Source organism: Coregonus lavaretus (genome assembly GCF_964263955.1).
Source record: "Coregonus lavaretus genome assembly, chromosome: 3".
Taxonomy (NCBI): Eukaryota; Metazoa; Chordata; class Actinopteri; order Salmoniformes; family Salmonidae; genus Coregonus; species Coregonus lavaretus.
Genome location: NC_139990.1, coordinates 6,361,057 through 6,384,967, shown reverse-complemented (window position 1 = coordinate 6,384,967; position 23,911 = coordinate 6,361,057). Strand labels below are relative to the sequence as shown.

Here is a 23,911-nt window from a genome sequence, read left to right as displayed (position 1 = left end):
GCTATTTTAATTGAAAACAAATTACATTCACCATTGAGTGAGCTGTAGTAACATGTTTTGATGTCAATACAATATGACTATGGTAAGACAAGCTGTGACCCATAAATGTGGGTGTAAGCGTCCAACCTTTATATTGAACAAAGTGGTGTGCACTGTACCATACCATGAATATAACAAATACATTCACCACTAAGGTTTAAAAGAAAGAAGTGACTCACAATTGCTTGCGGTCTTCTTTTTAATATGAAACCACATGTTTGCTTTACATACATACACTGTCAACATTTATTTTGCTGTGTTGGAAGCACCATTTTGCAATAAAGTATATTGAATTTGCTTGCTAGGAAATGACTAAAATAGTTATTTACTTATTACACATAACATTAGAAATGTTCTGTTTTAGAAATGTATTGCCTGACTCAACATATATTTACACTGCTAGGTCTTGTGCCCTCTAGTATAAAGCATTTCACAGTAAAACCCTTGCACATTTAGTTACATTAAACTAAGGGTCCATAGTCCCCATTACCCAGCACAACATTATTTCACATAGAAAATGGGGTTAAATTGGCAGCATTAAATCATTGCCACCTTTACTCCTTGGATTTCCATGTCTACATTGTTACTTCAATCTGTACTGCTGAAATCTTATGTCTTGCAATAATATTTTCCTCTCCAAACATTCCACTAGCCTTCATCTCCCTGTTCCCTGTCCCCTTGTCTCTTGCCCCATCTGATGTCAGACAGTGTCCCATACATCCAGCATAGTGTGGTGGTTACTGGTGGTGTCGACTCCTCATAAGGTTGTCCAGTTGTGTCTTGTTGATGGTGCCGTAAGCCTGAGAGTAGCTGCCTAGTTTGGCACGGGGATCCCCGGCAGCCGCCACGTTGGCGTTACTCTGGAAAACCTTCTTACTGAACCTGGGAGGAGGGGGCCGTGCCTCTCGTGTCTGAGACTGGGACCTCTGGTTCTATATTTACCCCCCAAAAGGAAGAACATTTGGGTTAGAGGGGGAGATTTCAAAATGTTATGAGGGTAAATATGGGTCCAATAACAAGAAGTAGTAGGATTCATTGCACAGCAGCTGAGTTCCCTGTTCCCAACAGGGTGATAATGAAACAGTGGAAAATGACATAAAATATGATTTATGTATGGCATTACCATAAAACCTTAATAGTGGCAGCAGCAACAGTATATGAGATCATATGACCTTGTTAAAGTAGCAAGGCAAAGTCCACTCACCAGGCGTGCAGAGGTGACACATATCCCTGAGGACACTGAAGGCTCGTCTCTGCGGACCAGCGGGTTGTTCTGGGGCTGGGAGAGGGTCAGGGAGAAGGAACGGGTACGGCTGACAGGGGCTGAGCGACCGCGCTGCAGAATCTGCTCCATAGACTGGCAGATGGGGAGAGAGAGAGAGAGAGCGAGAGAAAGACACAGAGAGAGACATTATTACAGATCTTTTCCCCCCCATGCATTGTATATTTTTCACTGGACACTGAAAATAACTTGTGCTGCGTTGTGATCATCAACACAATGTTTCATAAATATAGTCTGTCTGTAATACATATGACTAGTCCCCTGTAGCTCAGTTGGTAGAGCATGGCGCTTGCAACGCCAGGGTTGTGGGTTCATTTCCCACGGGGGGCCAGTATGAAAATGTATGCACTCACTAACTGTAAGTCGCTCTGGATAAGAGCGTCTGCTAAAATGACTAAAATGTAAAATGACTAAACATGCTTGTCTATCCAGTCATCTGTATTTTAGATATTCAAGGTGTCCGCTGAAGGTTGCTAGACCTCAGTCTGAATTGTGTGTAGTTTAATCCTTTCCATTGTATTCTGCTATTAACAAGTGACGCTGCAACTAATCACTGAAGGTCCTAGTACAAGGATCGAGGACACACTGATTATTTGCACAAACACATACGGTACACACATAGGTATTGCATTATATCATGTATCTTAAGAGGATATCATTTTATTTATTTATTTTATTTAACCTTTATTTAAACAGGTAAGCCAGTTGAGAACAAGTTCTCATTTACAACTGCGACCTGGCCAAGATAAAGCAAAGCAGTGCGATAAAAACAACACAGAGTTACATATGGGGTAAGAAAACAAAGTCAAAAAATACAACAGAAAATATATATACAGTGTGTGCAAATGTAGCAAGTTATGGAGGCATAAGCTGGGTAATTTATTCTGCAACAATCTTTTTGATTTGTTGCTGATTATTGTTCCCTTGTTGCAGCTTGTATTAAACATGATCAATTTAATCTGTTGTAACTAAACTCATTCCTGGGACCTGAGAATTTCCCTATTGCCGTGGTACTTACAACAGTGTCATTAGCACCCTCTGCTGGCGGTACGGTTACATTTTCATTACTCATCTGTCCCTCCAGTTTCCTGCTGGCAGTACCGGAGCGAAAATAGTGAGGTGGTCCAGCCAGACTTCTAACATACCCATCTACATGAGAGAAAGATAAGATAAATACCATGACAAAGTATGTGTCTGTGTGTATGAAGTATGAAGGTGTGTGTGAATGTGGGGGACCAAATCAACTCAAATTGTATTTGTCACGTGCCAAATACCGTGAAATGCTTACTTACAAGCCCGGAGGGGATGGCTACCATTTTACGGGCTCCTAACCAATTGTGCTATTTTGTGTGTTAGTGTACTCACTGGCAACATGTGTGATGGGATTATATGTAGTCTTTCCCATGATGGGGCTAGCTGCAGGGCTGGTCCTCTCCAGGGCTGGCTGGGTGGACACAGGTACTGGGGTAGGTACAGTGATAACTGGACGAGCAGCCTGGTGTTCTGTCTTATCATGAGGGGATTTAACCCCAAGGTCCCCTCCACCATCACCAGCCACTGGGACTGGCTCCGGCCCTCCATTGTCCTTCCCAGTGGGACTTTCCCTCCCGTGGTCTCCACTGTCACACCCAGACCCAGACCTAGAGACAGGCTCCTCTTTCTTCCTCGGCCTGGGCTGGACATGACGTGGCATTCTCCTTGTGGTCCTCTTCTCTAGAATCATCTTTTTCACAGGACAGATATAAGAGAGGGAGGGATAAAACTCCTTATAGATACTGTGCCTTTTTTCCATTCCTTACAAAAATATAAATATATACAGTGAGGGAAAAAAGTATTTGATCCCCTGCTGATTTTGTACGTTTGCCCACTGACAAAGAAATGATCAGAGTATAATTTTAATGGTAGATTTATTTGAACAGTGAGAGACAGAATAACAACAAAGAAATCCTGAAAAACGCATGTAAACATTTTTATAAATTGATTTGCATTTTAAATGAGGGAAATAAGTATTTGACCCCCTCTAAATCAGAAAGATTTCTGGCTCCCAGGTGTCTTTTATACAGGTAACGAACAGAGATTAGGCGCACACTCTTAAAGGGAGAGCTCCTAATCTCAGTTTGTTACCTGTATAAAAGACACCTGTCCACAGAAGCAATCAATTAATCAGATTCCAAACTCTCCACCATGGCCAAGACCAAAGAGCTCTCCAAGGATGTCAGGGACAAGATTGTAGACCTACACAAGGCTGGAATGGGCTACAAGACCATCGCCAAGCAGCTTGGTGAGAAGGTGACAACAGTTGGTGCGATTATTCGCAAATGGAAGAAACACAAAAGAACTGTCAATCTCCCTCGGCCTGGGGCTCCATGCAAGATCTCACCTCGTGGAGTTGCAATGATCATGAGAACGGTGAGGAATCAGCCCAGAACTACACGGGAGGAACTTGTCAATGATCTCAAGGCAGCTGGGACCATAGTCACCAAGAAAACAATTGGTAACACACTACGCAGTGAAGGACTGAAATCCTGCAGCGCCCGCAAGGTCCCCCTGCTCAAGAAAGCACATATACAGGCCCGTCTGAAGTTTGCCAATGAACATCTGAATGATTCAGAGGAGAACTGGGTGAAAGTGTTGTGGTCAGATGAGACCAAAATCGAGCTCTTTGGCATCAACTCAACTCGCCGTGTTTGGAGGAGGAGGAATGCTGCCTATGACCCCAAGAACACCATCCTCACCATGCGTTTTTCTGGATTTTTTTGTTGTTATTCTGTCTCTCACTGTTCAAATAAACCTACCATTAAAATTATAGACTGATCATGTCTTTGTCAGTGGGCAAACATACAAAATCAGCATGGGATCAAATACTTTTTTCCCTCACTGTATGTCATAATGCCCTTAAAGAACTTAGTTGAACAATTTATTAGTTACTGTTAAAAACTTGGCAGTAATGGTCCAGCCTAAGCCAACCAAACACAGAACATGAGACAGGTGTTCATCATCCTCCCTCCCCTCAGTATTACCTCATACAGTTTGTTGCGGTACTGAACCACCGACAACTGGACATCATCATCCACAGGCAGGATCACGTCAGAGTTCAGACCTGGCTCCTTGGCTGGGTTGTGGAATCTCCAGTGACATGAAGAGGAAAAACGCAAAGATTACATAACATAACACAAATAGATGATACATTGTTAAATCCAAGCCATGCATACAGACGGGACAACTTGCGCTACTCAGTAACATAAACAAACAAACAAACAAAACAGAAAACACTTCGGCAGCGTCCCAAACGGCACTCTATTCCCAATATAGGGAGCCTGGTCAAAAGTAGTGGTAGGGAACAGGGTGCCATTTGGGATGCACCCTATATACTGTATATACTAACAGGCGTAAACTTAAACCCTTTGTTTACAACAGAAATTATCAGTATTGGCATCACAAGAGGATTCAAGCATTATGTCATCAAACAGCTTTGCTTGCTCTTTGGGTTCTAGGCTGGGTTACTCTAAAGTGCCTTGTGACAACTGCTGATTTAAAAATGACTTTATAAAACACATTTGACTGGACATGATTGATAACCATGTATGAAATGGATGCTGGTACTGGAGCACAAAAGCCTATATAAAGCTCCTATAAAGCACATTGCACTGCATTTTAATGTATGAGATGTGCTGTATAAATGAAGTTTGATTTTATTTCTAAGGTACCTGGAGACGTAGAGGTGCTGCAAGGCCTGCTCAGCGGTCAGCCTCTTGTCTGGGTTGAACACCAGTAGGCGACGCACCAGGTCTAGGGCATCCGGGGGCACCGACGGCTGCAGAAGATCCTCTAGAGGCACCTGGGGCCTGGACACAGACAAATACAGACAGTGCAGCGCAGTGAATACATGTCTAGACAGCTGACTCTGCACCTTTATATAGACATTTACTTCTGTAGGACCCAGTAGATTTCCGCTATGACTTACTTCAGTAGCATCCTCTGAATCACAGAGGCACCATACTCGGATCTGATGGAAAGTACGTCTGAAAACAAAATCACATATCATTACTTAGGTAATGATCAGTTGGTCAGTTAACTTGGTCAGTTAGGAGCATAACAACTTGATTCTCACTACTAGTGCTCAACAAGCAAATAGCACGCTAGCAATGATCTGTGAACCCCGCAGCGACGACTTAACACTCACCCTCTGGGCTGGGGTGTGGAATGGCACTCATGATTTTCTCTATCTGGTTGATGGTGGAGGTTCCAGGGAAAAGGGGCTGCCCAAGTAGCATCTCTCCTAGGATACAACCTATGCTCCACATGTCCACCCCCTTTGTGTATCTGTAGAAGAAATCAAAGGATTTTCATGGACTGACTTCCAATATGCAGGTTTCTGCATGGCTACTACTTACCTTCACATCAAGTACATTGATCTAGCAAAAGGGCAACTAATTTTAACATTACAAACATATAATAATAATAAATTTGTAGAGTGCATTTCTCACGCTCAACCCACATCATTTTCTATGGCAAAGAGAGAGCGATACACATACAGTGGGGAGAACAAGTATTTGATACACTGCCGATTTTGCAGGTTTTCCTACTTACAAAGCATGTAGAGGTCTGTAATTTGTATCATAGGTACACTTCAACTGTGAGAGACGGAATCTAAAACAAAAATCCAGAAAATCACATTGTATGATTTTTAAGTAATTAATTTGCATTTTATTGCATGACATAAGTATTTGATCACCTACCAACCAGTAAGAATTCCGTCTCTCACAGACCTGTTAGTTTTTCTTTAAGAAGCCCTCCTGTTCTCCACTCATTACCTGTATTAACTGCACCTGTTTGAACTCGTTACCTGTATAAAAGACACCTGTCCACACAATCAAACAGACGCCAACCTCTCCACAATGGCCAAGACCAGAGAGCTGTGTAAGTAAATTGTAGACCTGCACAAGGCTGGGATGGGCTACAGGGCAATAGGCAAGCAGCTTGGTGAGAAGGCAACAACTGTTGGCGCAATTATTAGAAAATGGAAGAAGTTCAAGATGACGGTCAATCACCCTCGATCTGGGGCTCCATGCAAGATCTCACCTCGTGGGGCATCAATGATCATGAGGAAGGTGAGGGATCAGCCCAGAACTACACGGCAGGACCTGGTCAATGACCTGAAGAGAGCTGGGACCACAGTCTCAAAGAAAACCATTAGTAACACACTACGCCGTCATGGATTAAAATCATGCAGCGCACGCAAAGTCCCCCTGCTCAAGCCAGCGCATGTCCAGGCCCGTCTGAAGTTTGCCAATGACCATCTGGATGATCCAGAGGAGGAATGGGAGAAGGTCATGTGGTCTGATGAGACAAAAATAGAGCTTTTTGGTCTAAACTCCACTCGCCGTGTTTGGAGGAAGAAGAAGGATGAGTACAACCCCAAGAACACCATCCCAACCGTGAAGCATGGAGGTGGAAACATCATTCTTTGGGGATGCTTTTCTGCAAAGGGGACAGGACGACTGCACTGTATTGTGGGGAGGATGGATGGGGCCATGTATCGCGAGAGCTTGGCCAACAACCTCCTTCCCTCAGTAAGAGCATTGAAGATGGGTCGTGGCTGGGTCTTCCAGCATGACAACGACCCGAAACACACAGCCAGGGCAACTAAGGAGTGGCTCTGTAAGAAGCATCTCAAGGTCCTGGAGTGGCCTAGCCAGTCTCCAGACCTGAACCCAATAGAACATCTTTGGTGGGAGCTGAAAGTCCGTATTGCCCAGCGACAGCCCCGAAACCTGAAGGATCTGGAGAAGGTCTGTATGGAGGAGTGGGCCAAAGTCCCTGCTGCAGTGTGTGCAAACCTGGTCAAGACCTACAGGAAGCGTATGATCTCTGTAATTGCAAACAAAGGTTTCTGTACCAAATATTAAGTTCTGCTTTTCTGATGTATCAAATACTTATGTCATGCAATAAAATGCAAATGTATTACTTAAAAATCATACAATGTGATTTTCTGGATTTTTGTTTTAGATTCCGTCTCTCACAGTTGAAGTGTACCTATGATAAAAATTACAGACCTCTACATGCTTTGTAAGTAGGAAAACCTGCAAAATCGGCAGTGTATCAAATACTTGTTCTCCCCACTGTATACATTAAAGGGAAATTCAAAAAAAATTATACTTCATATTCATCATCTCCAGCTCCACCCCAACATCAACATATGTGAAAATGGCACTTTTCTATGTTTGGTAGTAGATAAGTGTTTCTGATGACATCTGATTTTAACCAATTATGAGTAGGCATTGCCTGCTCATAGTTGGTTAAAATCACATGATGCACACCAGATTATGTTTTGTATGGATGTGTTCATTTCACCCTTGATTATAAAAAAAAAAAATTCAAGCCTAAAGGAGTGGCTCAGTTACTTGGGAAAAGTAGGCCGTACAGTGCACTGCTCCATGTAATCTCAGTGTGTGTGTACCTTGAGGAGCCCAGCAGGATCTCAGGAGCTCTGTACCACCGCGTCGCCACATACTCTGTCAGCGCCGGGTTCCCAGCATCCTCCTGGATCTGGCAGAGAGACCTTGCTAAACCGAAGTCACAAAGCTTCACAAAGCAATCCGTGTCAAGCAGAATATTGGAGGGCTGAGGGAAGAGAAAAGCAAATTCAATCATGTCATCCAAATAGTTTTCCCTCCAGATAAACAGAATAATTGGATAGCGTCATCCATACTGGTGGCACCAGCACATCTGCAAATGCAATAATGTCATATTCTCAACAAGCACACTTTTTAGTACATTGGCAATTTAACCATTTTACTGTACCTTCTGGTCTCTGTGGATGACATTGCCTGAGTGCAGGTATTTGGTGGCCTTGAGGAGTTGATGCATGACATAGCGTTTATGGATGTCTTTCAGCAGGTTGCCTTTCTTTATCACTGCATGCAGGTCGGTGTCTGCAACACACAGTTGGTAAAAACACAAATAACCAACAGGAATCATAACCAAATGGAATCGTCCAGCACTGAGCATTCATTCATACCACACTTAGAATAATGACACTTTGAAAACACCTTTCCACAAACACACAATGAACCACAAACACAAGATTAATTTAGCAGTCAAGTGAATGACAAACCAGATGTGTCACGTTTCCCATAAACAATCTACGCACTCCTGCAGTGCCCCCAAAAATGTGTGCACGTGTGACGGTGGGTGTGTGCCAGGGGCACCATGTGCAGTGATGCGGCCCCACACACTAAGAGATTAGGCTGCAGAGAACAGAGAGCAGTCCAATGTGTAGACTCAGCATGCATAGCAGGCAGCCAAGAGGAGAGGAGCCCTCCCCATCACCCTTTCCTCTGGTGCCAGGTTTAAACTGCTGAATAACCTTGCAGCTTGCCTGCCTGCATTTTTTTGGCTGTTATTTCAAAATGGCCGACCCAATTAAATTTAGCACAGGATAGGTGGCCAATAATAAATACTGTGGCAAAGCATTGAAAATGTATTTTTGTGGGTATCATTCATCATTAACATTTGGTTCATGCATGTGACCGACCAATACTGGTTCATGCATGTGACAGACCAATACCTCACGAGGCTTCTTCTCTCCAAGCTGAGACCTTGAAACTGAGATATCCTTTCGTTCTCAAAACAAGGTTCTGGGCGTACTGCCAAATTGCAGATACTGATAGTGAGGATTCGTTCAAATCAGTCACTTGCATGAACACAGAAATTGGTTATTAGAAAAGCACAAACATAAAATTTTCCATCACATTACCAAATAGCCATTTTATATGATACAGTGTGCTACCATCTCACATATTACCACATTCCTCAAGTGAAATCAAAATAATATTAAAAATGGATGTCAACAGATAATCCACATAAGAGTCCTCACCCATGTATTCAAAGACCAGGTAAATATCTTTGTCATTTTGAGCTCTGATGACATTCAGCAGTTTGACGATGTTGGCATGATCTCCAAACTCCTGCAGGGAGAAATACAGAACAGTTTAGAAAACGCGCACACACACACACACGTCACAAACAAGCACACACACAGTCCTCAAAGACCACCATAATTGAGTGAAATAAATGTTACGACTACAAAGGGAAGAATCTTCTTAGGGATAGTGACATAAGAACAGTCTAGGTGGTGTTGGTGTGGGTTAATGTTTAGATGTGTTGTTATGTAAATCCTCTAGACTGTGGTGCCAGTGTTTTTGTGGGAGATGGCAATAGCTGATTATGGACACTGACACACAGCTTAAGGCCCTGGCCTGTTTTCCCTGGCCGCAGAGGATGGAAACGTACAAAAACTGACCACACTGTTTGCTTCTCTGTGCGACCAGTTTTCTGTCCCCTTTCAGTAGGTCAGAATATATGGCCACCCTATGAATGATGAACTAAGCACCAAATCACACTGCAAACTGTCCACAATACTGTTAGTAGTCTCTTTAAAATGGTACAGGGGTTGTATCTGTGAACCTGGACTAAGGCTTCTGCTCAACTATAGAATAACTAAACAGAACTGTCTCTGTCTAGACTATGAGACTTTAGCATAGGGATTTATTATTTTATGCATTCATTTCAAAACCATGCAATAAAAATGTTAATGTCCATTTTGTTATGCATAATCTCTCGTGGACAGGCTACGTTTATGTGAGATTTTCGGTTCTAAATTGGCCAGATTATGTTATACACAATTGTAGATACACCAGTTCAACACTTGGCAGGGGCTAATCAGCATCAAGGACTCTTCCTGAAGAGCAGGAGCCATCTGGTGTTTACATTACGGTATGCAAACACAGTCCCAGTGTACACAGCAACATGACCATTCCACTCTGGCTATATACTGTAGCTGGCTGCGGTTGTCCTCCATTTCAAACAATTGAAGCACTCAGTTCAACTTCCCATTTGTTGCTAACTGAAATAGGTATTCAGTCTTACCTGAAGAAACATTATTTCTCTGAATGTCCGCTGTGGAGAAAAAATAACATTGGGAAGAGGTAGGAAAGGCCAAAGTAATTTTGATTAACAATCTATTTAATCATTAACGGAAAAAAATGAAACAAGTTGTTTGAGAACCCCTGGCTCTTACAGTATTGCCATAAAATGATAATTAGATATAGTCAAGGTTGTTGAATAGGGACTTTTTTGTTACGCCCCACAAACTGGCACAACATATATTCACATTTTTACATTTTAGTCATTTAGCAGATGCTCTTATCCAGAGCGACTTACAGTTAGTGAGTGCATACATTTTCATACCGTTGTAGCTACACCTAGTTAGTGGCAGACAAAACTAGTAGTCTATGTCAATGACCAATCTCATCATGAATCACAAACCTGGGCATCAGTCCTATTCCTGAAGGCATCAAATATTTTCTTTACAGCCACAACTTCTCCTGTCTGTCTGTCCACAGCCTTCCATACAATCCCATATGCCTGGACACAGAGTGGATAAAGAGATATAAAACTGTTAGTGAGCCATTATAAGGATTCAAGGTAAAAACAAACAGCCACAAGACTGTAGTTGAGCCCTAAGAGAAACTCAAAACACAACATGGAACAGACAGGGGAGTAGAGAAGAGAATAAGGAAAGACTAAACGTTCTAGGGAGCGATTACTAAACACTTTTGGAGTCAGCAGCACATTGAGGAGAGGTGACTGGTTATGACATCAATGGGTGAGAAGACAAGACATGGTCAGGGAACACTAGACACTGGTCTGGTCCCTCTGGCGTCAGTGACTTCCTGCTAAACGAGCATAGCAAGGCTTACTTTAATCCTGTCAGAAAGACTGAAAACTGGGGAAATAGGGGTATTCAAAGGAAGACTTTTGGGGGAAGGATCCGTTTTTGACAAATTACTGTCTTGGATCTTATGATGGTACTCTTGGTATTGTAACCTAGGAATAGTGCCCAACAACCCCACACTATTTGTTTTATTTCCTTGGGTAAATTTGAACTGTAAACGTGGCGAAAGCTCACTCCACAGCTAGCTTGAAATGTTGCAGATGAAGCTGTCCAATTGGCACCTGTTGTATAACTCAAACGGTTGGTATGTTGTCAAGGAGGACGGTCACGTGGGTTTGAGAGCAGGAGGATCACTGGTTCGAGCCCGGTATGGGGACAGTGCAGGAAGCTATACTGTGAGCAGCACACTGACGTAGGTGTCACTGGTGCCGTGACCCGGATCGGCAGTTGGAATTACCTCAATGGCCGGGGTAGCTCGCTGTGTCGCGAGTTCAGAAGCGGTGAGTGTAATGGAGTTAAGAACGTGCCGTAAACTCACTCCACAGCAAGCTAGAAATGTCGCCGATGGAGCTATCCAATTGGTGGCATTCGTACAGCTAAAACGGTTGGTACGTTGTCAAGGAGGACGGTCACGTGTGTTTGCGAGAAAACGATCACTGGTTCGAGCCTGGTCAGGGACAGTGGAGGAAGATGTACTGTGAGCAGCACACTAATGTCGGTTTCATGAACACCTGTGTAATAGGACCCATGGCCTCCTCATGGGAAGATTATAGGTAGTATTGAGTGACGCATCTACATTACTCAACAGTTTGCCACCTGCCACTATACAGTTCAGAGATATAATAAGCATCAGGGAGGCTAGATCTAAAACATTGAGACTCTTCTTGGTTTGTCAAGGAAAAGAAAACAGGTCTTCTACGTCTAGGGAAAAACTAAACAAAAGATTTGGACTCTGAAGTCAGTGATTTTTCTCTTTCCCTAGTATCAAAGTCTGCTGACCTGGCTGAAAGAAACGGCTTGTTTCAATCCTCCAGCTTATGACATCAGTATTCAGAGACTAATTCTGGGGAATTTTAAGAATTGTTCTTAAAGGAATGACTGGGGAGGTAAATGTGAAAAGTAGCAATGTGTGTAATTGAGAGTAATTCAATGACTATAGAATAAAATGGATTACAAAAGCGACTTATTTTTCTCTTTAGACAGTACTAATCACGTAGATCAAAATCAATACAATTTGACACACAATCACTTGCTCTTTGTATTTATTTGCTATTATTGTTTGACAAGTGAGTGTGCAATACAGCTGTCATTCATTAGTTTTACTTTCACATTACTATTGTCAGATTATTATTTATTTTTTTACAACAAATAATACTTTTTCAGGAACTATAAAAACTGGGACAGACAAAATTACTTACCCCCTTTCCAAGTCTTCTCTTTATTTCGTATTTCATGGAAATATGATCCTCCACTTCCGTGATGTTCATCCTAATTCTTTGTTTAGATAGCGAACTCTTATGCAATGTTTCTCATTCCTTTTTGGTAATTACAAAGTAAGTCAGCCACAAGTAGACATTCTGCAAGGAAACACTTGATCATGAATGTTCTGAAAACAGATGATTCAAGGCAACAATGTATCAACTTCTTTTGCAGCTGCAATCTCCATATGACTACCCTAAAAAATGAAACATCTTTCGTTTTGAAGGAGTTGTTGAATATAAACAAGTTAACACATGAATCGTGATTATGTAGTTAGCTATGTTGTTTGGCAGCCAGCACTGCTTGCAGCAGCGCGCTAGCTAGCTTCTTTGAACTTCTGAGCTAATGTTGAATGGTTATTGATCAATCACTGTCGTTGCCCACCGATACATTCCTAAACAAATATATCCCTCCCGAAAATTACCGATATGGTCTTCTTTGAAAGCACTGAAACAGTCCAGTTCAAGGATATCGGCGACAGGTGTTGGTTGCTGGATACAAACAAGCATATCCGTTCGTTTTGTAATTGTTTGTCGTCCTGGAGACGCAACTATGCTGATGTACGGGTTCCGACGGTTTCCACTAGACAGCAGTCACAAAGTCAGAATTGACTATATCGTAACAATCCATGAAAACAACCAATTAGCTCTTTGGTCTTAAATTAGGGTTAGGCATAAGGTTAGCAGTGTGGTTAAGGTCAGGTTTAAAATCACCTTTTAAGAAGATACATTGTAGAAGTGGGCGGGGTTTATGACTTTGTGGCTGTGGTAACTAGTGACAACAGTTCCAACCGCTTTTAAAGGAGCAGTATGCTTTATTTTCTGAACCGAAGCGCTTCATCAAGATACTGTACCAAGCGAAACGTGCAATGATTAACCTTAGAATTCAGACATACATTTCTAAACATGACAACAGGCAGACACCAAAGTTGGAGGTAGATGTTTTTAAATATTATTTCTAAAAAGTGTTACATGCTTTTTTTTATTCAAAACTGCATTATTTACAATGATAAATCTTAATAAATATGCTCTCCCTAATTATAATTGAGGGATGAAACACCATTTAGTCAGCATCCCAAAAGGAGGAGGGAATTCTATGAATCCACATGTCTCCATTGCCCACCTAATGTGGCCAAACCCTCACATCTAAAGAAAAGCTGATTTAATCATGTTAACTGAAGTATAGTACTATAATATAAAATGTACTCAAATCAACTGAGAAAAACAAAATCATAGATATCAACCACATTTCATTCACCAGAGTGTTTCAACATAATCATCAATAAGGGTGCATTACATATAACTCATAACTATTTTAAGGCCCATCTGTCCATCAGCTGTTACAACTTGAATTAAATGAACATCCATTGCCAGGAATAACCTGTACACAAGTTATTGGAGTGTCTCGGAGTGCAGACCTGTACACAAGTTATTGGAGTGTCTCGGAGTGCAGACCTGTACACAAGTTATTGGAGTGTCTCGGAGTGCAGACCTGTACACAAGTTATTGGAGTGTCTCGGAGTGCAGACCTGTACACAAGTTATTGTAGTGTCTCGGAGTGCAGACCTGTACACAAGTTATTGGAGTGTCTCGGAGTGCAGACCTGTACACAAGTTATTGGAGTGTCTCGGAGTGCAGATGAGGAACAGCAACATACTGTATTTCACATAAATGTGCAGTTCATGTTCATCTCAAAATGTTATTTCCATCCTTTTATCAAAGTTTTGGCCGACCAAACTTCTTAAACACAGCCCAGGTCACTTTTTTACATGTTGTATTTCAAATATCTTGTCTTCATCTAAACTGACACCGGACCTTGTGTTGGTATAACACCAGAAGTAAACGCAGTCCTATGTAGATGCTAGAACACAGGCTGATACCTGTTGGCTGATACCACATTGACTTGGTACCGGTACCCCCTGTATATTGCCTCGTTATTGTTATTTTATAGTGTTACTTTTTTAACTTTAGTTTATTTAGTAAATATTTTCTTAACTCTATTTTCTTAAAATTGCATTGTTGGTTATGGGCTTGTAAGTAAGCATTTCACGGTAAGGTCTACACCGGTTGTATTCGGCGAATGGGACAAATACAATTTGATTTAATATGAGTAGTCTTAACACAGTGTCCCGTCACTCAGGCTGGAGAACTACAACTCAACCAGGCATCTCACTGAACAGGAGGAGGACCGCACTGGGCAAGGCCACAGCACTGGACGCTGCCAAGCGTCTAGGTCAGAGTTCAAAGGATAAAACAGACAGGTACTGTACCAGAGATGGAGGAAGAAAGATACTATTCAATGGAATAATACAGACCACAAATGATGACATCTGAGACGTGTAGCGAGAGAGGAGAGGAAGGGATAGTACAATGATATAAGAAAGGTGAGAACAGTCCTGGATGATGGGTAGATTAGGAGGAGTGTAAGAAGCGGTTGAAGGCGTTGTAGGCTGACTCCAGGTCAAACAGCATCTGGCGAACCTGGGAGTCGTCCAGCTCATCAGAGGCTGACATGCTGCTGAGAGTGGTCAACCTACAGAGGAGAACACACAACTCTTTACCTTCTGAATTACTATACTAATTTAGTGTTACGCCTACTCTGTCATTGTTAAGACAATACGGGCCGGTTTCCCGGACACAGATTTAGCCTAGTCATATATTAAAAAGCATGGTCAATGAGGATTCTCCATTGAAAGTGCTTCTTAGTCCAAGACTAGGCTTAACCTGTGTCCGGGAAACCAGCCCTAAATGTGTGTAAGTGAAGTATATCTTTACCAGAGGGTGACTTTGTCCTTGGCCTCATTGTCTGGGGGCATGTTGCTCATTCTGTTCATGGTCTCCATCAGCTCTCTCAGGTCTGGTTGGATCTGATCAATTCAAACCACTCAATCAGTCAATTAAACATAGGGTCAGGTATTGTTCCTAACCACTTTACCTGACAGGTTATATGGCAGCGTTTACACAGGCAGCCCAATTCTGATCTTTTGCCCAATTATTCATTTTTTGACCAATCACATTATATATTTTGCTAAAAAATGCCTTCCAAGCCCTAATTACTTTAGAGGTGATATGTTGATATTCATTGTCACTTGTCTCAGTCTGATCTATTTACCTCATCCATGGCCCGGATCTCCAGACGTAGCTTGTCCATCACCGTGATAAAGAGCTGGGGTTAAGAGAGGAGAAACAGAGATGAAGGACAATAATGTGTAAAAGTAACTGGCTATTTCACTGTCTGTCAGCAACCTGAAATTTACTGCAGAACAATCACACACTTTCAAATGTGTGGTCTGACAAGCTAAAAATAGGTTGTTCTGCCCCTGAGCAAGGCAGTTAACCCACTGTTCCCCGGGCGCCGATGACGTGGATGTCGATTAAGGCAGTCCCCCGCACCTATCTGATTCAGAGGGGTTGGGTTAAATGTGGAAGACACATTTCAGTTGAATGCATTCAGTTGTACAACTGACTAGGTATCCCCCTTTCCTTTCCCTTTCCTACCAGTCTGATCTTATGAAAGAGTTTGAGTGTTATATCTCTCCTATGCTGCCAGCCTATCAAGTAGTTCCTCTCTGTTCAGTGGCCCTGTTAGATCTTGGTAATTTGCTGTGGCACTTAAGGGTGCACCAACACACAGTGTTCTGGGATGAGCCAGAACATGTGTAAAATTAAGAGAATTACTTAGTGCCGGAACAGAACGCACTTTATTATTAAATCGATATTGGACCGCAAATGCTTCAATGTTGGCAAAAAACTCAGTGAACCCAGCGTTTGAAATCACTCAGTCAGTGTTTAATGTCATGGGCATGGCGAAGAGACCTACCGATACGATATCGGCAATGCAGCGATTCAGGTTGCCCTTGTCATCCTTGATGGTGATTGGACGATCCTCCTTGATTCTCTCCATAGCTAGCGGGCAGTCAAGCTGATATACAAGAGAAGGGAGAGGAGAACAATATGACATTCAAACCAATGTACTCATTCACATATTGTTCTAGAGTTCAGCAGCCAGCCGATGGCTAAAGCACGTACACATCTGGGATCAGACACTATACGTTACAATGAGTGGATTACATCTATCTGCAAAAGCTGCACTCCACTCAAAGCAGTGTGACTGATATAAACTCACTCTGTACTTCCTGCAGAAGTCATCGATAGAACCCACGTCAGATCCCTGGACCTGTTTGAAAGCAGCCTTGTACTGCACCAGCAGCCTGGAGCAAGCAGCCGTGTACCTGACGGAAACACACAGTAATCAATCTCATTCTCTAATGTTGAAGCAACCTCATACAGTGCTTTCAGAAAGTATTCACACCCCTTGACTTTTTCCACATTTTGCTGTGTAACAGCTGAATTTAAAATATAATTTGTGTCACTGGCCTACACATAATAGCCAATAATGTCAGTGGAATTATGTTTAGACATTTTTACAAATTTATTAAAAATGAAAGCTGAAATGTTGAGTTAATAAGTATTCAATCCCTTTGTTATGGCAAGCCCAAATAAGTTCAGGAGTATAAATGTGCTTAACAAGTCACATAATAATTTGCATGGGACTCACTGTCTGCAATAGTGTTTAACATGATTTTTGAATGACTACCTCATGTCTGTACCCCACACATACAATTATCTGTAAGGTCCCTCAGTTTAGCAGTGCATTTCAAACATAGATTCAACCACAAAGACCAGGAAGGTTGTCCAATTCCTCGCAAAGGGAGATGGGTAAAAAAAAGTAAAAAAGCAGACATTGAATATCCCCTTGAGCATGGTGAAGTTATTAATTATACTTTGGACGGTGTATGAATACACCCAGTCACTACAAAGATACAGGCATCCTTCCTAACTCACTTGCCGGAGAAGAAGGAAACCGCTCAGGGATTTCACCATGAGGCCAATGGTGACTTTAAAACATTTACAGAGTTTAATGGCTGTGATAGGAGATAACTGAGGATGGATCAACAACATTCTAGTTACTCCACAACACTAACCTAATTGACAGAGTGAAAAGAAGGAAGCCTGTACAGAATACAAATATTCCAAAACATGCATTCTGTTTGCAATACGGCAGTAAAGTAAAACTGCAAAAAATGTGGTAAAGAAATCAACTTTATGTCCTGAATAGAAAGTGTTAAGTTTGGGGCAAATCCAACACAACACTGAGTACCAATTTTCATATTTTCAAGCATGGTGGTGGCTGCATCATGTTATGGGTATGCTTGTCATCTGCAAGGACTAGGGAGATTTTTTTGGATAAAAAGAAACGTAATACACCTAATTACAGGCAAAATCCTAGAGGAAAACCTGGATCAGTCTGCTTTCCAACAGACACTGGGTGACAAATTTACCTTTCAGCAGGACAATAACCTAAAACACAAGGCCAAATATACACTGGAGTTGCTTACCAAGACAACAGTGAATGTTTCTGAGTGGCCTAGTTACAGTTTTGACTTAAATTGGCTTGAAAATCTATGGAAAGACATGAAAATAGGTGTCTAGCAATGATCAACAACCAACTTGACAGAGCTTGAAGATTTTTTAAAATAATAATGTGCAAATATTGTACAATCCAGGTGTGCAAAGCTCTTAGAGACTTACCCAGAAAGACTCACAGCTGTAAACACTGCCAATGGTGATTCTAACATGTATTGGGGGTTGAATATTTAAGTAATCAAGATTAGTGTTTTCTTTTTCATAAATGTTTTACAAATGTTAGAATTGTTTCACTTTGACAGAGTATTTTGTGTAGATATTTGACAAAAAATTACAATTAAATCTATTTTAATCCAACAAAATGTGGAAAAAGTCAAGGGGTGTGAATACTTTCTGAAGGCACTGTCCATATTCAAACAAGATTTGTAGTACACACACACCTTTATTTTACAGTCTATGACAGTGTTTCCCAACCCTAATCGTTGAATACCCCCAACAGTACACATTTCTCTTGTAGCCCTGGACAAACACACCTCATTCAACTCTTAGTTAGTTGACAAGTTGAATCAGGTGTGCTTGTCCAGGGTTACAATAAAAATGTGGGGATACTCGAGGACCAGGGTTGGGAAACACGCACACACACAACCAATGAGAGTATGTAAACTCACTCATTAGGAGTCACACAGTCTTTGATGTAAGCTTTCTCCAGGGCCTGAAGTGTCTTCACCACAGCAAACAGCTCTGCCATGTTGTCAAACCTTGATAAATACAAGCACAACGCTCAATGTTAACATCTTACCTACATGGATTGTGAATAGCGTTTATCATGAACTTACGGTCAATGTTCACTTACTTCTCTCTTTCTCTGGCATTCTTGTACAATTTTATTTCCTAAAAAACAAAACTGCATTATTTCTTATTTTGGATTTTTAAAAGCAGGTAACACTGCAGGAAACTCAAAGCCAGAGCTCCACCAAATATGCCATAAATATGCCTTTCAATTATGCAAACCCTACAAAACCCCACTTACCTCATACAATTCAGGTTTATTGGCAGGAGCTATAATGAAGATAAGTATAAAGGCATAACAGAAATGCTTTATAAGAAGACCACATCTCTTTGATGATCATGTCTATAAGATGTCTCCTAAAAAGCCTGTTGTCTTCTTTCTTTCTCATGTTCTTCTTATTTCTATTTCTCGTCTGTTTTTGTTCTACCTTGTGTTATTTTTAATGCTACATTGATATTGATTACTGCATTGTTGGGTTGGAGCTAGCAAGAAAGACATTTCACTGTACTTGGGCACGTGACATTAAAACTTGAAACTTGAGTACATTTGGGCGGCAGGTAGCTTAGTGGTTAAGAGCGTAGTGCCATTAACCGAAAGGTCGCTGGTTCTAATCCCCGAGCCGACTAGGTGAAAAATCTTGTTTGAATATGTACAGTGCCTTCAGAAAGTATTCACACCCCCTTCACTTTTTCCACATTTTGTTGTGTTACAAGGTGGGATTAAAATAGATTTAATTGTATTTTTTTGTCAAAGATCTACACAAAATACTCTGTCAAAGTGAAACAATTCTAACATTTGTAAAAAATGTATGAAAAATAAAACACATATCTTGATTACTTAAATATTCAACCCCCAATACATGTTAGAATCACCATTGGCAGTGTTTACAGCTGTGAGTCTTTCTGGGTAAGTCTCTAAGAGCTTTGCACACCTGGATTGTACAATATTTGCACATTATTATTTTAACCCTAATTGCTCCTTTAAGTCGCTCTGGATAAGAGCGTCTGCTAAATGACTAAAATGTAATTTGTGTCTGTCTCAGGTAAAAAACTTACCTCCTGCGACAGGTATTCCGTGAAACATGGTGACTGCTGCCGTTTCACAACTTGATCTATTAAAAGTAATACATGTTACAGATGTATTTCAAATACTTTAGCTATAAAATCAAAGTTAATTAATTGACTGTAAACTGTTGCTGTACAGATCTATCACGTTAGCTAACTAGCTAGCTGACACTAGTGAGAAGACAAGCAGGAAGTCCTCAATTGGCTAGCAAGCACGCAATGTAGCTTATCTAGCTAGCTACACTTTGATGAATTCATCACTCGTTTAGCTAATTACATAGATTGGGTAAGGGCAATGATAAAGATAAATAGATGTCGTCAACAACAACATTCAAAGGCGATGACATTAGCTACTGTAGATATTTGATGAAAAATAAGCTAGCTAGCTAGCATTTCCTTTGTGATTTATTTAACCAAAACAATCACTCATTTGGCACAATATATTGGCTGGATAAGTTAGGCCAGTTTACAATACACTGCTATTACGGCGATTGAAATAGTATACACATGTTATTCGACCAATACTTCAAAAATAAATCAACATTTTCTGGAAATATTTTACTCACCCCCCTTAGCAAACTGAAGTGACTTCAGTGTAAACACACCCCTCGCGGAACCAAAGGACCCACAGACGTTGCAAAATATAAGGTGCCCTTCTGTGCCTCACTTAAAATAAGTCAATTCTAAATAAGTGTTAAAATACAAAAAAATACCATTTAGAAATGTGTTACCAAATGAGGAAATGTATATTTAAATTATATTTTCTACTGACATTTTTTTATAAAGTGAGTGGAGTGTCATATGCAATATCTGGCAAGTGGCAGCCCAATTGTTTTCTGGCGCGCGAGACTCAAAAAATACATGACAAAGCTTGGCTACAAGGTAAGACTGAAAAGCAAATTAGATAGCATGTATTTTAGCTCAATTATGAAAAAATCTCTCCGCTAGTACCGCTACAAAATCTCTCTGATATACTAACTAAAGCCGGTTTATGTTTTGACAAATTGCGTGGTTAAAGCTCAGCTTGTTTCATGACAGTCATTATTTTGTCATCCAAAGCAACCGGGGATTTCAATGCAAATCGAAGGAGGCTGATTTCCAAACGTATCATTCACGAGTCTGTCCTACCTTACCATGAAGACCTCCATAGCGCCATCTCAGGCTTCAACACAAGAGGAGTGTGGGGTTTGGCTGGACACTGTAGACCTCAAAGAAAAGACAAAACAGGTAACGTTACTGTGCTTTTGAAAACTTCTGACTCATTGGTTCTGACCCAGCCAAAGCGCTCAACGTTTATGTTATGTCATGGAAACAAGATAGTCCACTACTATGATTCTTTATCATAATATACTATATGTTTTCCTTGCTCTGAACTTGTGGAGACAATGACTGAATACATTCCTCAATTGTCATTTAAAAAACCGTTCATTTCACATTCCAGAGAAAGCCATTGCGACCCATCTCAAAACAACTGAATCCTCTGGCCCGGTCTGGAGGTTACAGCTTAGCAGTGGCGCTGAATTTTACACAGACCAAAATCCAGATTCCTGTCACCAAACAGAGCTCTATATCCTCATTCTTTACCCCACAGCGCAAAGGTAAGCTCAGGTGCAGAGGAAGTGCTGCTTCGGTATTAGGCTGTACTTCAACAAATGGGGTCATGTCATCAATTGTTATTTACAGTAATTAATGTATTGTTACAGTGTAATATGCCAAAAGGCTCCCCATGTCACACTCTCTTACAGTGGCCCAAAATGCACCTGCGTCTCCAGAGCCAAGGACACCTTCCACCTCCACCAGATGTGCCTCGACTTCACTCAGACGTGTTAACATTGGGAGTGGAACTAAACGGAAACGTGCAGTGGGTTTAGAGTCAGGGGCACAGAGTACAGGAGCTCAACCCACCACCCTACAGATGAGCCCGGAGGGAGAGAATGTAGCAGGCTGTGAGTGGGACAGGCAAAGCTTCAGGGAAAGAGCATATTGGGAGGCCCATATGCCCCATCTTAACATGGACCATCAGTCTGAGGAGATGGAGGAACCAGACAAAAAGAGAAGGCTCTCTGGGAATTCCTCTCCCCCAGTAGAGACTGATACTCATGGGGAGGAGTGCAGTCAGGACCCATGGAGTGCCTGTAGCAGCCCACAGTTTAGTCAAGATCTAACTGAGCCATATTCTGAGGGGCAGTGTGTTCTGACACACCAGGAACTCCTTGTTGGAGTAAGGCAGGCCAGTGACTCAGGCACTGCTTTCCCGGAGAGCCTGCAGAGTGAGGGTGGATTCAGTGCTTGGCTGGGTGTGCAGGATAGAACCTCCACCCAGAAAAGGGCTGTCCCGTCTCATTTGATATCACAGCAGGTAGAAGGGAAAGAGAACGACTTATCACGATCAATGTCTTCACCATCCCCAAACAAGATGTCTCCTCCTCTCAGCCCTGTTCCCACTCACAGATGGACGGAACCACATCTTCCATCACCACAGAAACATGTTCTAGAACAGTCCATGAAACGTGTTCTAGAACAACCATTGAGAGAGTGTGAGGGAGAAACTCTTGCCATGCTGTTCACGCAGGACTCTGAGGGCTTCAGGGTGATTGCACACCGTGCTCTGGTATCAAGAAGCCCACTAAAGGACCAGACTAATGTATTAGCTAGTGGTAGAGACAGTATATTTGCTGCTGATAAAACCCTGCAGGAAGAGGAAGGAGATGAGGAGATGCTCTTCACCCAAGACTCTCAGGGAAACATGGTTATCAAACACTGACAATGTATATTCATGTGTTTGAATGTATAATGGTGCAAACGAATGAATGAAATTATGAAAATTTTAGATTTGTGTGTGTGTTGTAAACTGTAATGTAGGTTAAGGTTTCTAATGACTGGAATGTAATCACTTGTGTTGTTTGAAAACCACTTATCATGATCTTTACTTTAACACTTACAGTACCTGGATTGAAAATGCTTGAGGTTTCCAGTTTCTGAACATTATTGCTATTTTCCACCTTTATGGCACTGAATAAAAATTTACACGAGATTCTCAAGGTCAAATAAATGTGAAGACATAATAATAAGAAGAAGACATCACATAAGTACTAAAGTTTTGATTTTATTTTGAAAAACGATAGACATTTATATACACTAAATTCACTGCTGGGTATGAATAAGAACATGTGAAAAGCACTAACAGTGTATTTCCCCATCTAAATGCTGATGCTACTTACGATGCATTTGTGTCCCAATACAAAATGCATTAAAGAAATGAAGATGCTTAATTTTCGAGGTTACAGTGGTGTATTCAGACTAACAGGTATGTATATTGACAGTAGTTCAGTACACATTGAACATGATGAAAAACATTTCTCTATGTTGATTTGTATCGAAGCATATTAAGGCTTATAAATGCAGTGCTGGTAACATTAGAGCAATCTACTGGTGGTGATGCTACAACCATATATTTGGGTTAGGCAAATGAATAAGAGATATGCAAGTTATTTGTTAAACTAGTTATCAAATGCAATTAAGCTCTCGCTATTGTTATCCTTCACTTTTTTTTACTTCCATTTCACTTTGTCAATAAAGTTTGCTTGAGTAATACTGACTTCTAGTCTGCTCTCAATGCAATATAGGCTAGTATAAAACAAATAATGTAGTGTGCAAAAAACACCACTCCATCCTAACTCAGTGCTACCCCAGCTAGCACATAACGTTCTGAGAACCATTTGTTTCTTAAAGCTTGGCAAGAGTGTGGTTGACATTTGGTTATATTGCATACAACCTTCCCACAACATTCTGGGAATGGTGCAGGATACCCAGCTAACACACAACGTTCTGAGAGCTATTTGTTTCTTAGGTGGGAATGTTAGTACTTTCAACCCCATCCTGGTGGCGTAGTGGAATAATTCCATGGACAGAGAAGAGAAGATCATAGGTTTGAATTTCACTGACGCCGTGCCACAATGAAACATTTAATTGTTTGTATGTCCCCTGTAGTCCCCTGTAGCTCAGTTGGTAGAGCATGGCGCTTGCAACGCCAGGGTTGTGGGTTTGTTTCCCACGGGCCAGTATGAAAATGTATGCACTCACTAACTGTAA

At 41.4% G+C, this 23,911-nt stretch overlaps 3 protein-coding genes across 3 annotated transcripts; 1 reads left to right on the top strand and 2 right to left on the bottom strand.

Moving 5' to 3' along the window:
* Positions 1–198: 198 nt before the first annotated feature.
* Positions 199–13,278, bottom strand: mapk15 (mitogen-activated protein kinase 15). The gene is made up of 15 exons (XM_084158351.1): positions 12,964–13,278; positions 12,479–12,637; positions 10,652–10,750; positions 10,253–10,282; positions 9,201–9,291; positions 8,126–8,256; positions 7,782–7,945; positions 5,505–5,644; positions 5,286–5,343; positions 5,029–5,166; positions 4,342–4,447; positions 2,687–3,044; positions 2,340–2,470; positions 1,244–1,396; positions 199–971 (listed from the first exon to the last, which is right to left on the bottom strand). Exons 2-15 carry the CDS (start codon positions 12,545–12,547, stop codon positions 777–779), a joined length of 1,863 nt encoding a protein of 620 aa, XP_084014477.1. The 5' UTR covers positions 12,548–12,637; positions 12,964–13,278; the 3' UTR covers positions 199–776.
* A 210-nt stretch (positions 13,279–13,488) lies between these two features.
* Positions 13,489–20,437, bottom strand: LOC311124963 (vacuolar protein sorting-associated protein 28 homolog). The gene is made up of 10 exons (XM_084158353.1): positions 20,386–20,437; positions 19,811–19,866; positions 18,996–19,024; positions 18,819–18,856; positions 18,634–18,723; positions 16,665–16,770; positions 16,359–16,460; positions 15,651–15,704; positions 15,314–15,405; positions 13,489–15,071 (listed from the first exon to the last, which is right to left on the bottom strand). Exons 2-10 carry the CDS (start codon positions 19,836–19,838, stop codon positions 14,951–14,953), a joined length of 660 nt encoding a protein of 219 aa, XP_084014479.1. The 5' UTR covers positions 19,839–19,866; positions 20,386–20,437; the 3' UTR covers positions 13,489–14,950.
* A 441-nt stretch (positions 20,438–20,878) lies between these two features.
* aunip (aurora kinase A and ninein interacting protein) lies at positions 20,879–23,410 on the top strand. Its single transcript, XM_084158352.1, has 3 exons — positions 20,879–21,046; positions 21,261–21,417; positions 21,565–23,410. The coding sequence occupies exons 1-3, from the start codon at positions 20,954–20,956 to the stop codon at positions 22,581–22,583; spliced, it is 1,269 nt and encodes a 422-aa protein (XP_084014478.1). The 5' UTR covers positions 20,879–20,953; the 3' UTR covers positions 22,584–23,410.
* Positions 23,411–23,911: the final 501 nt, after the last annotated feature.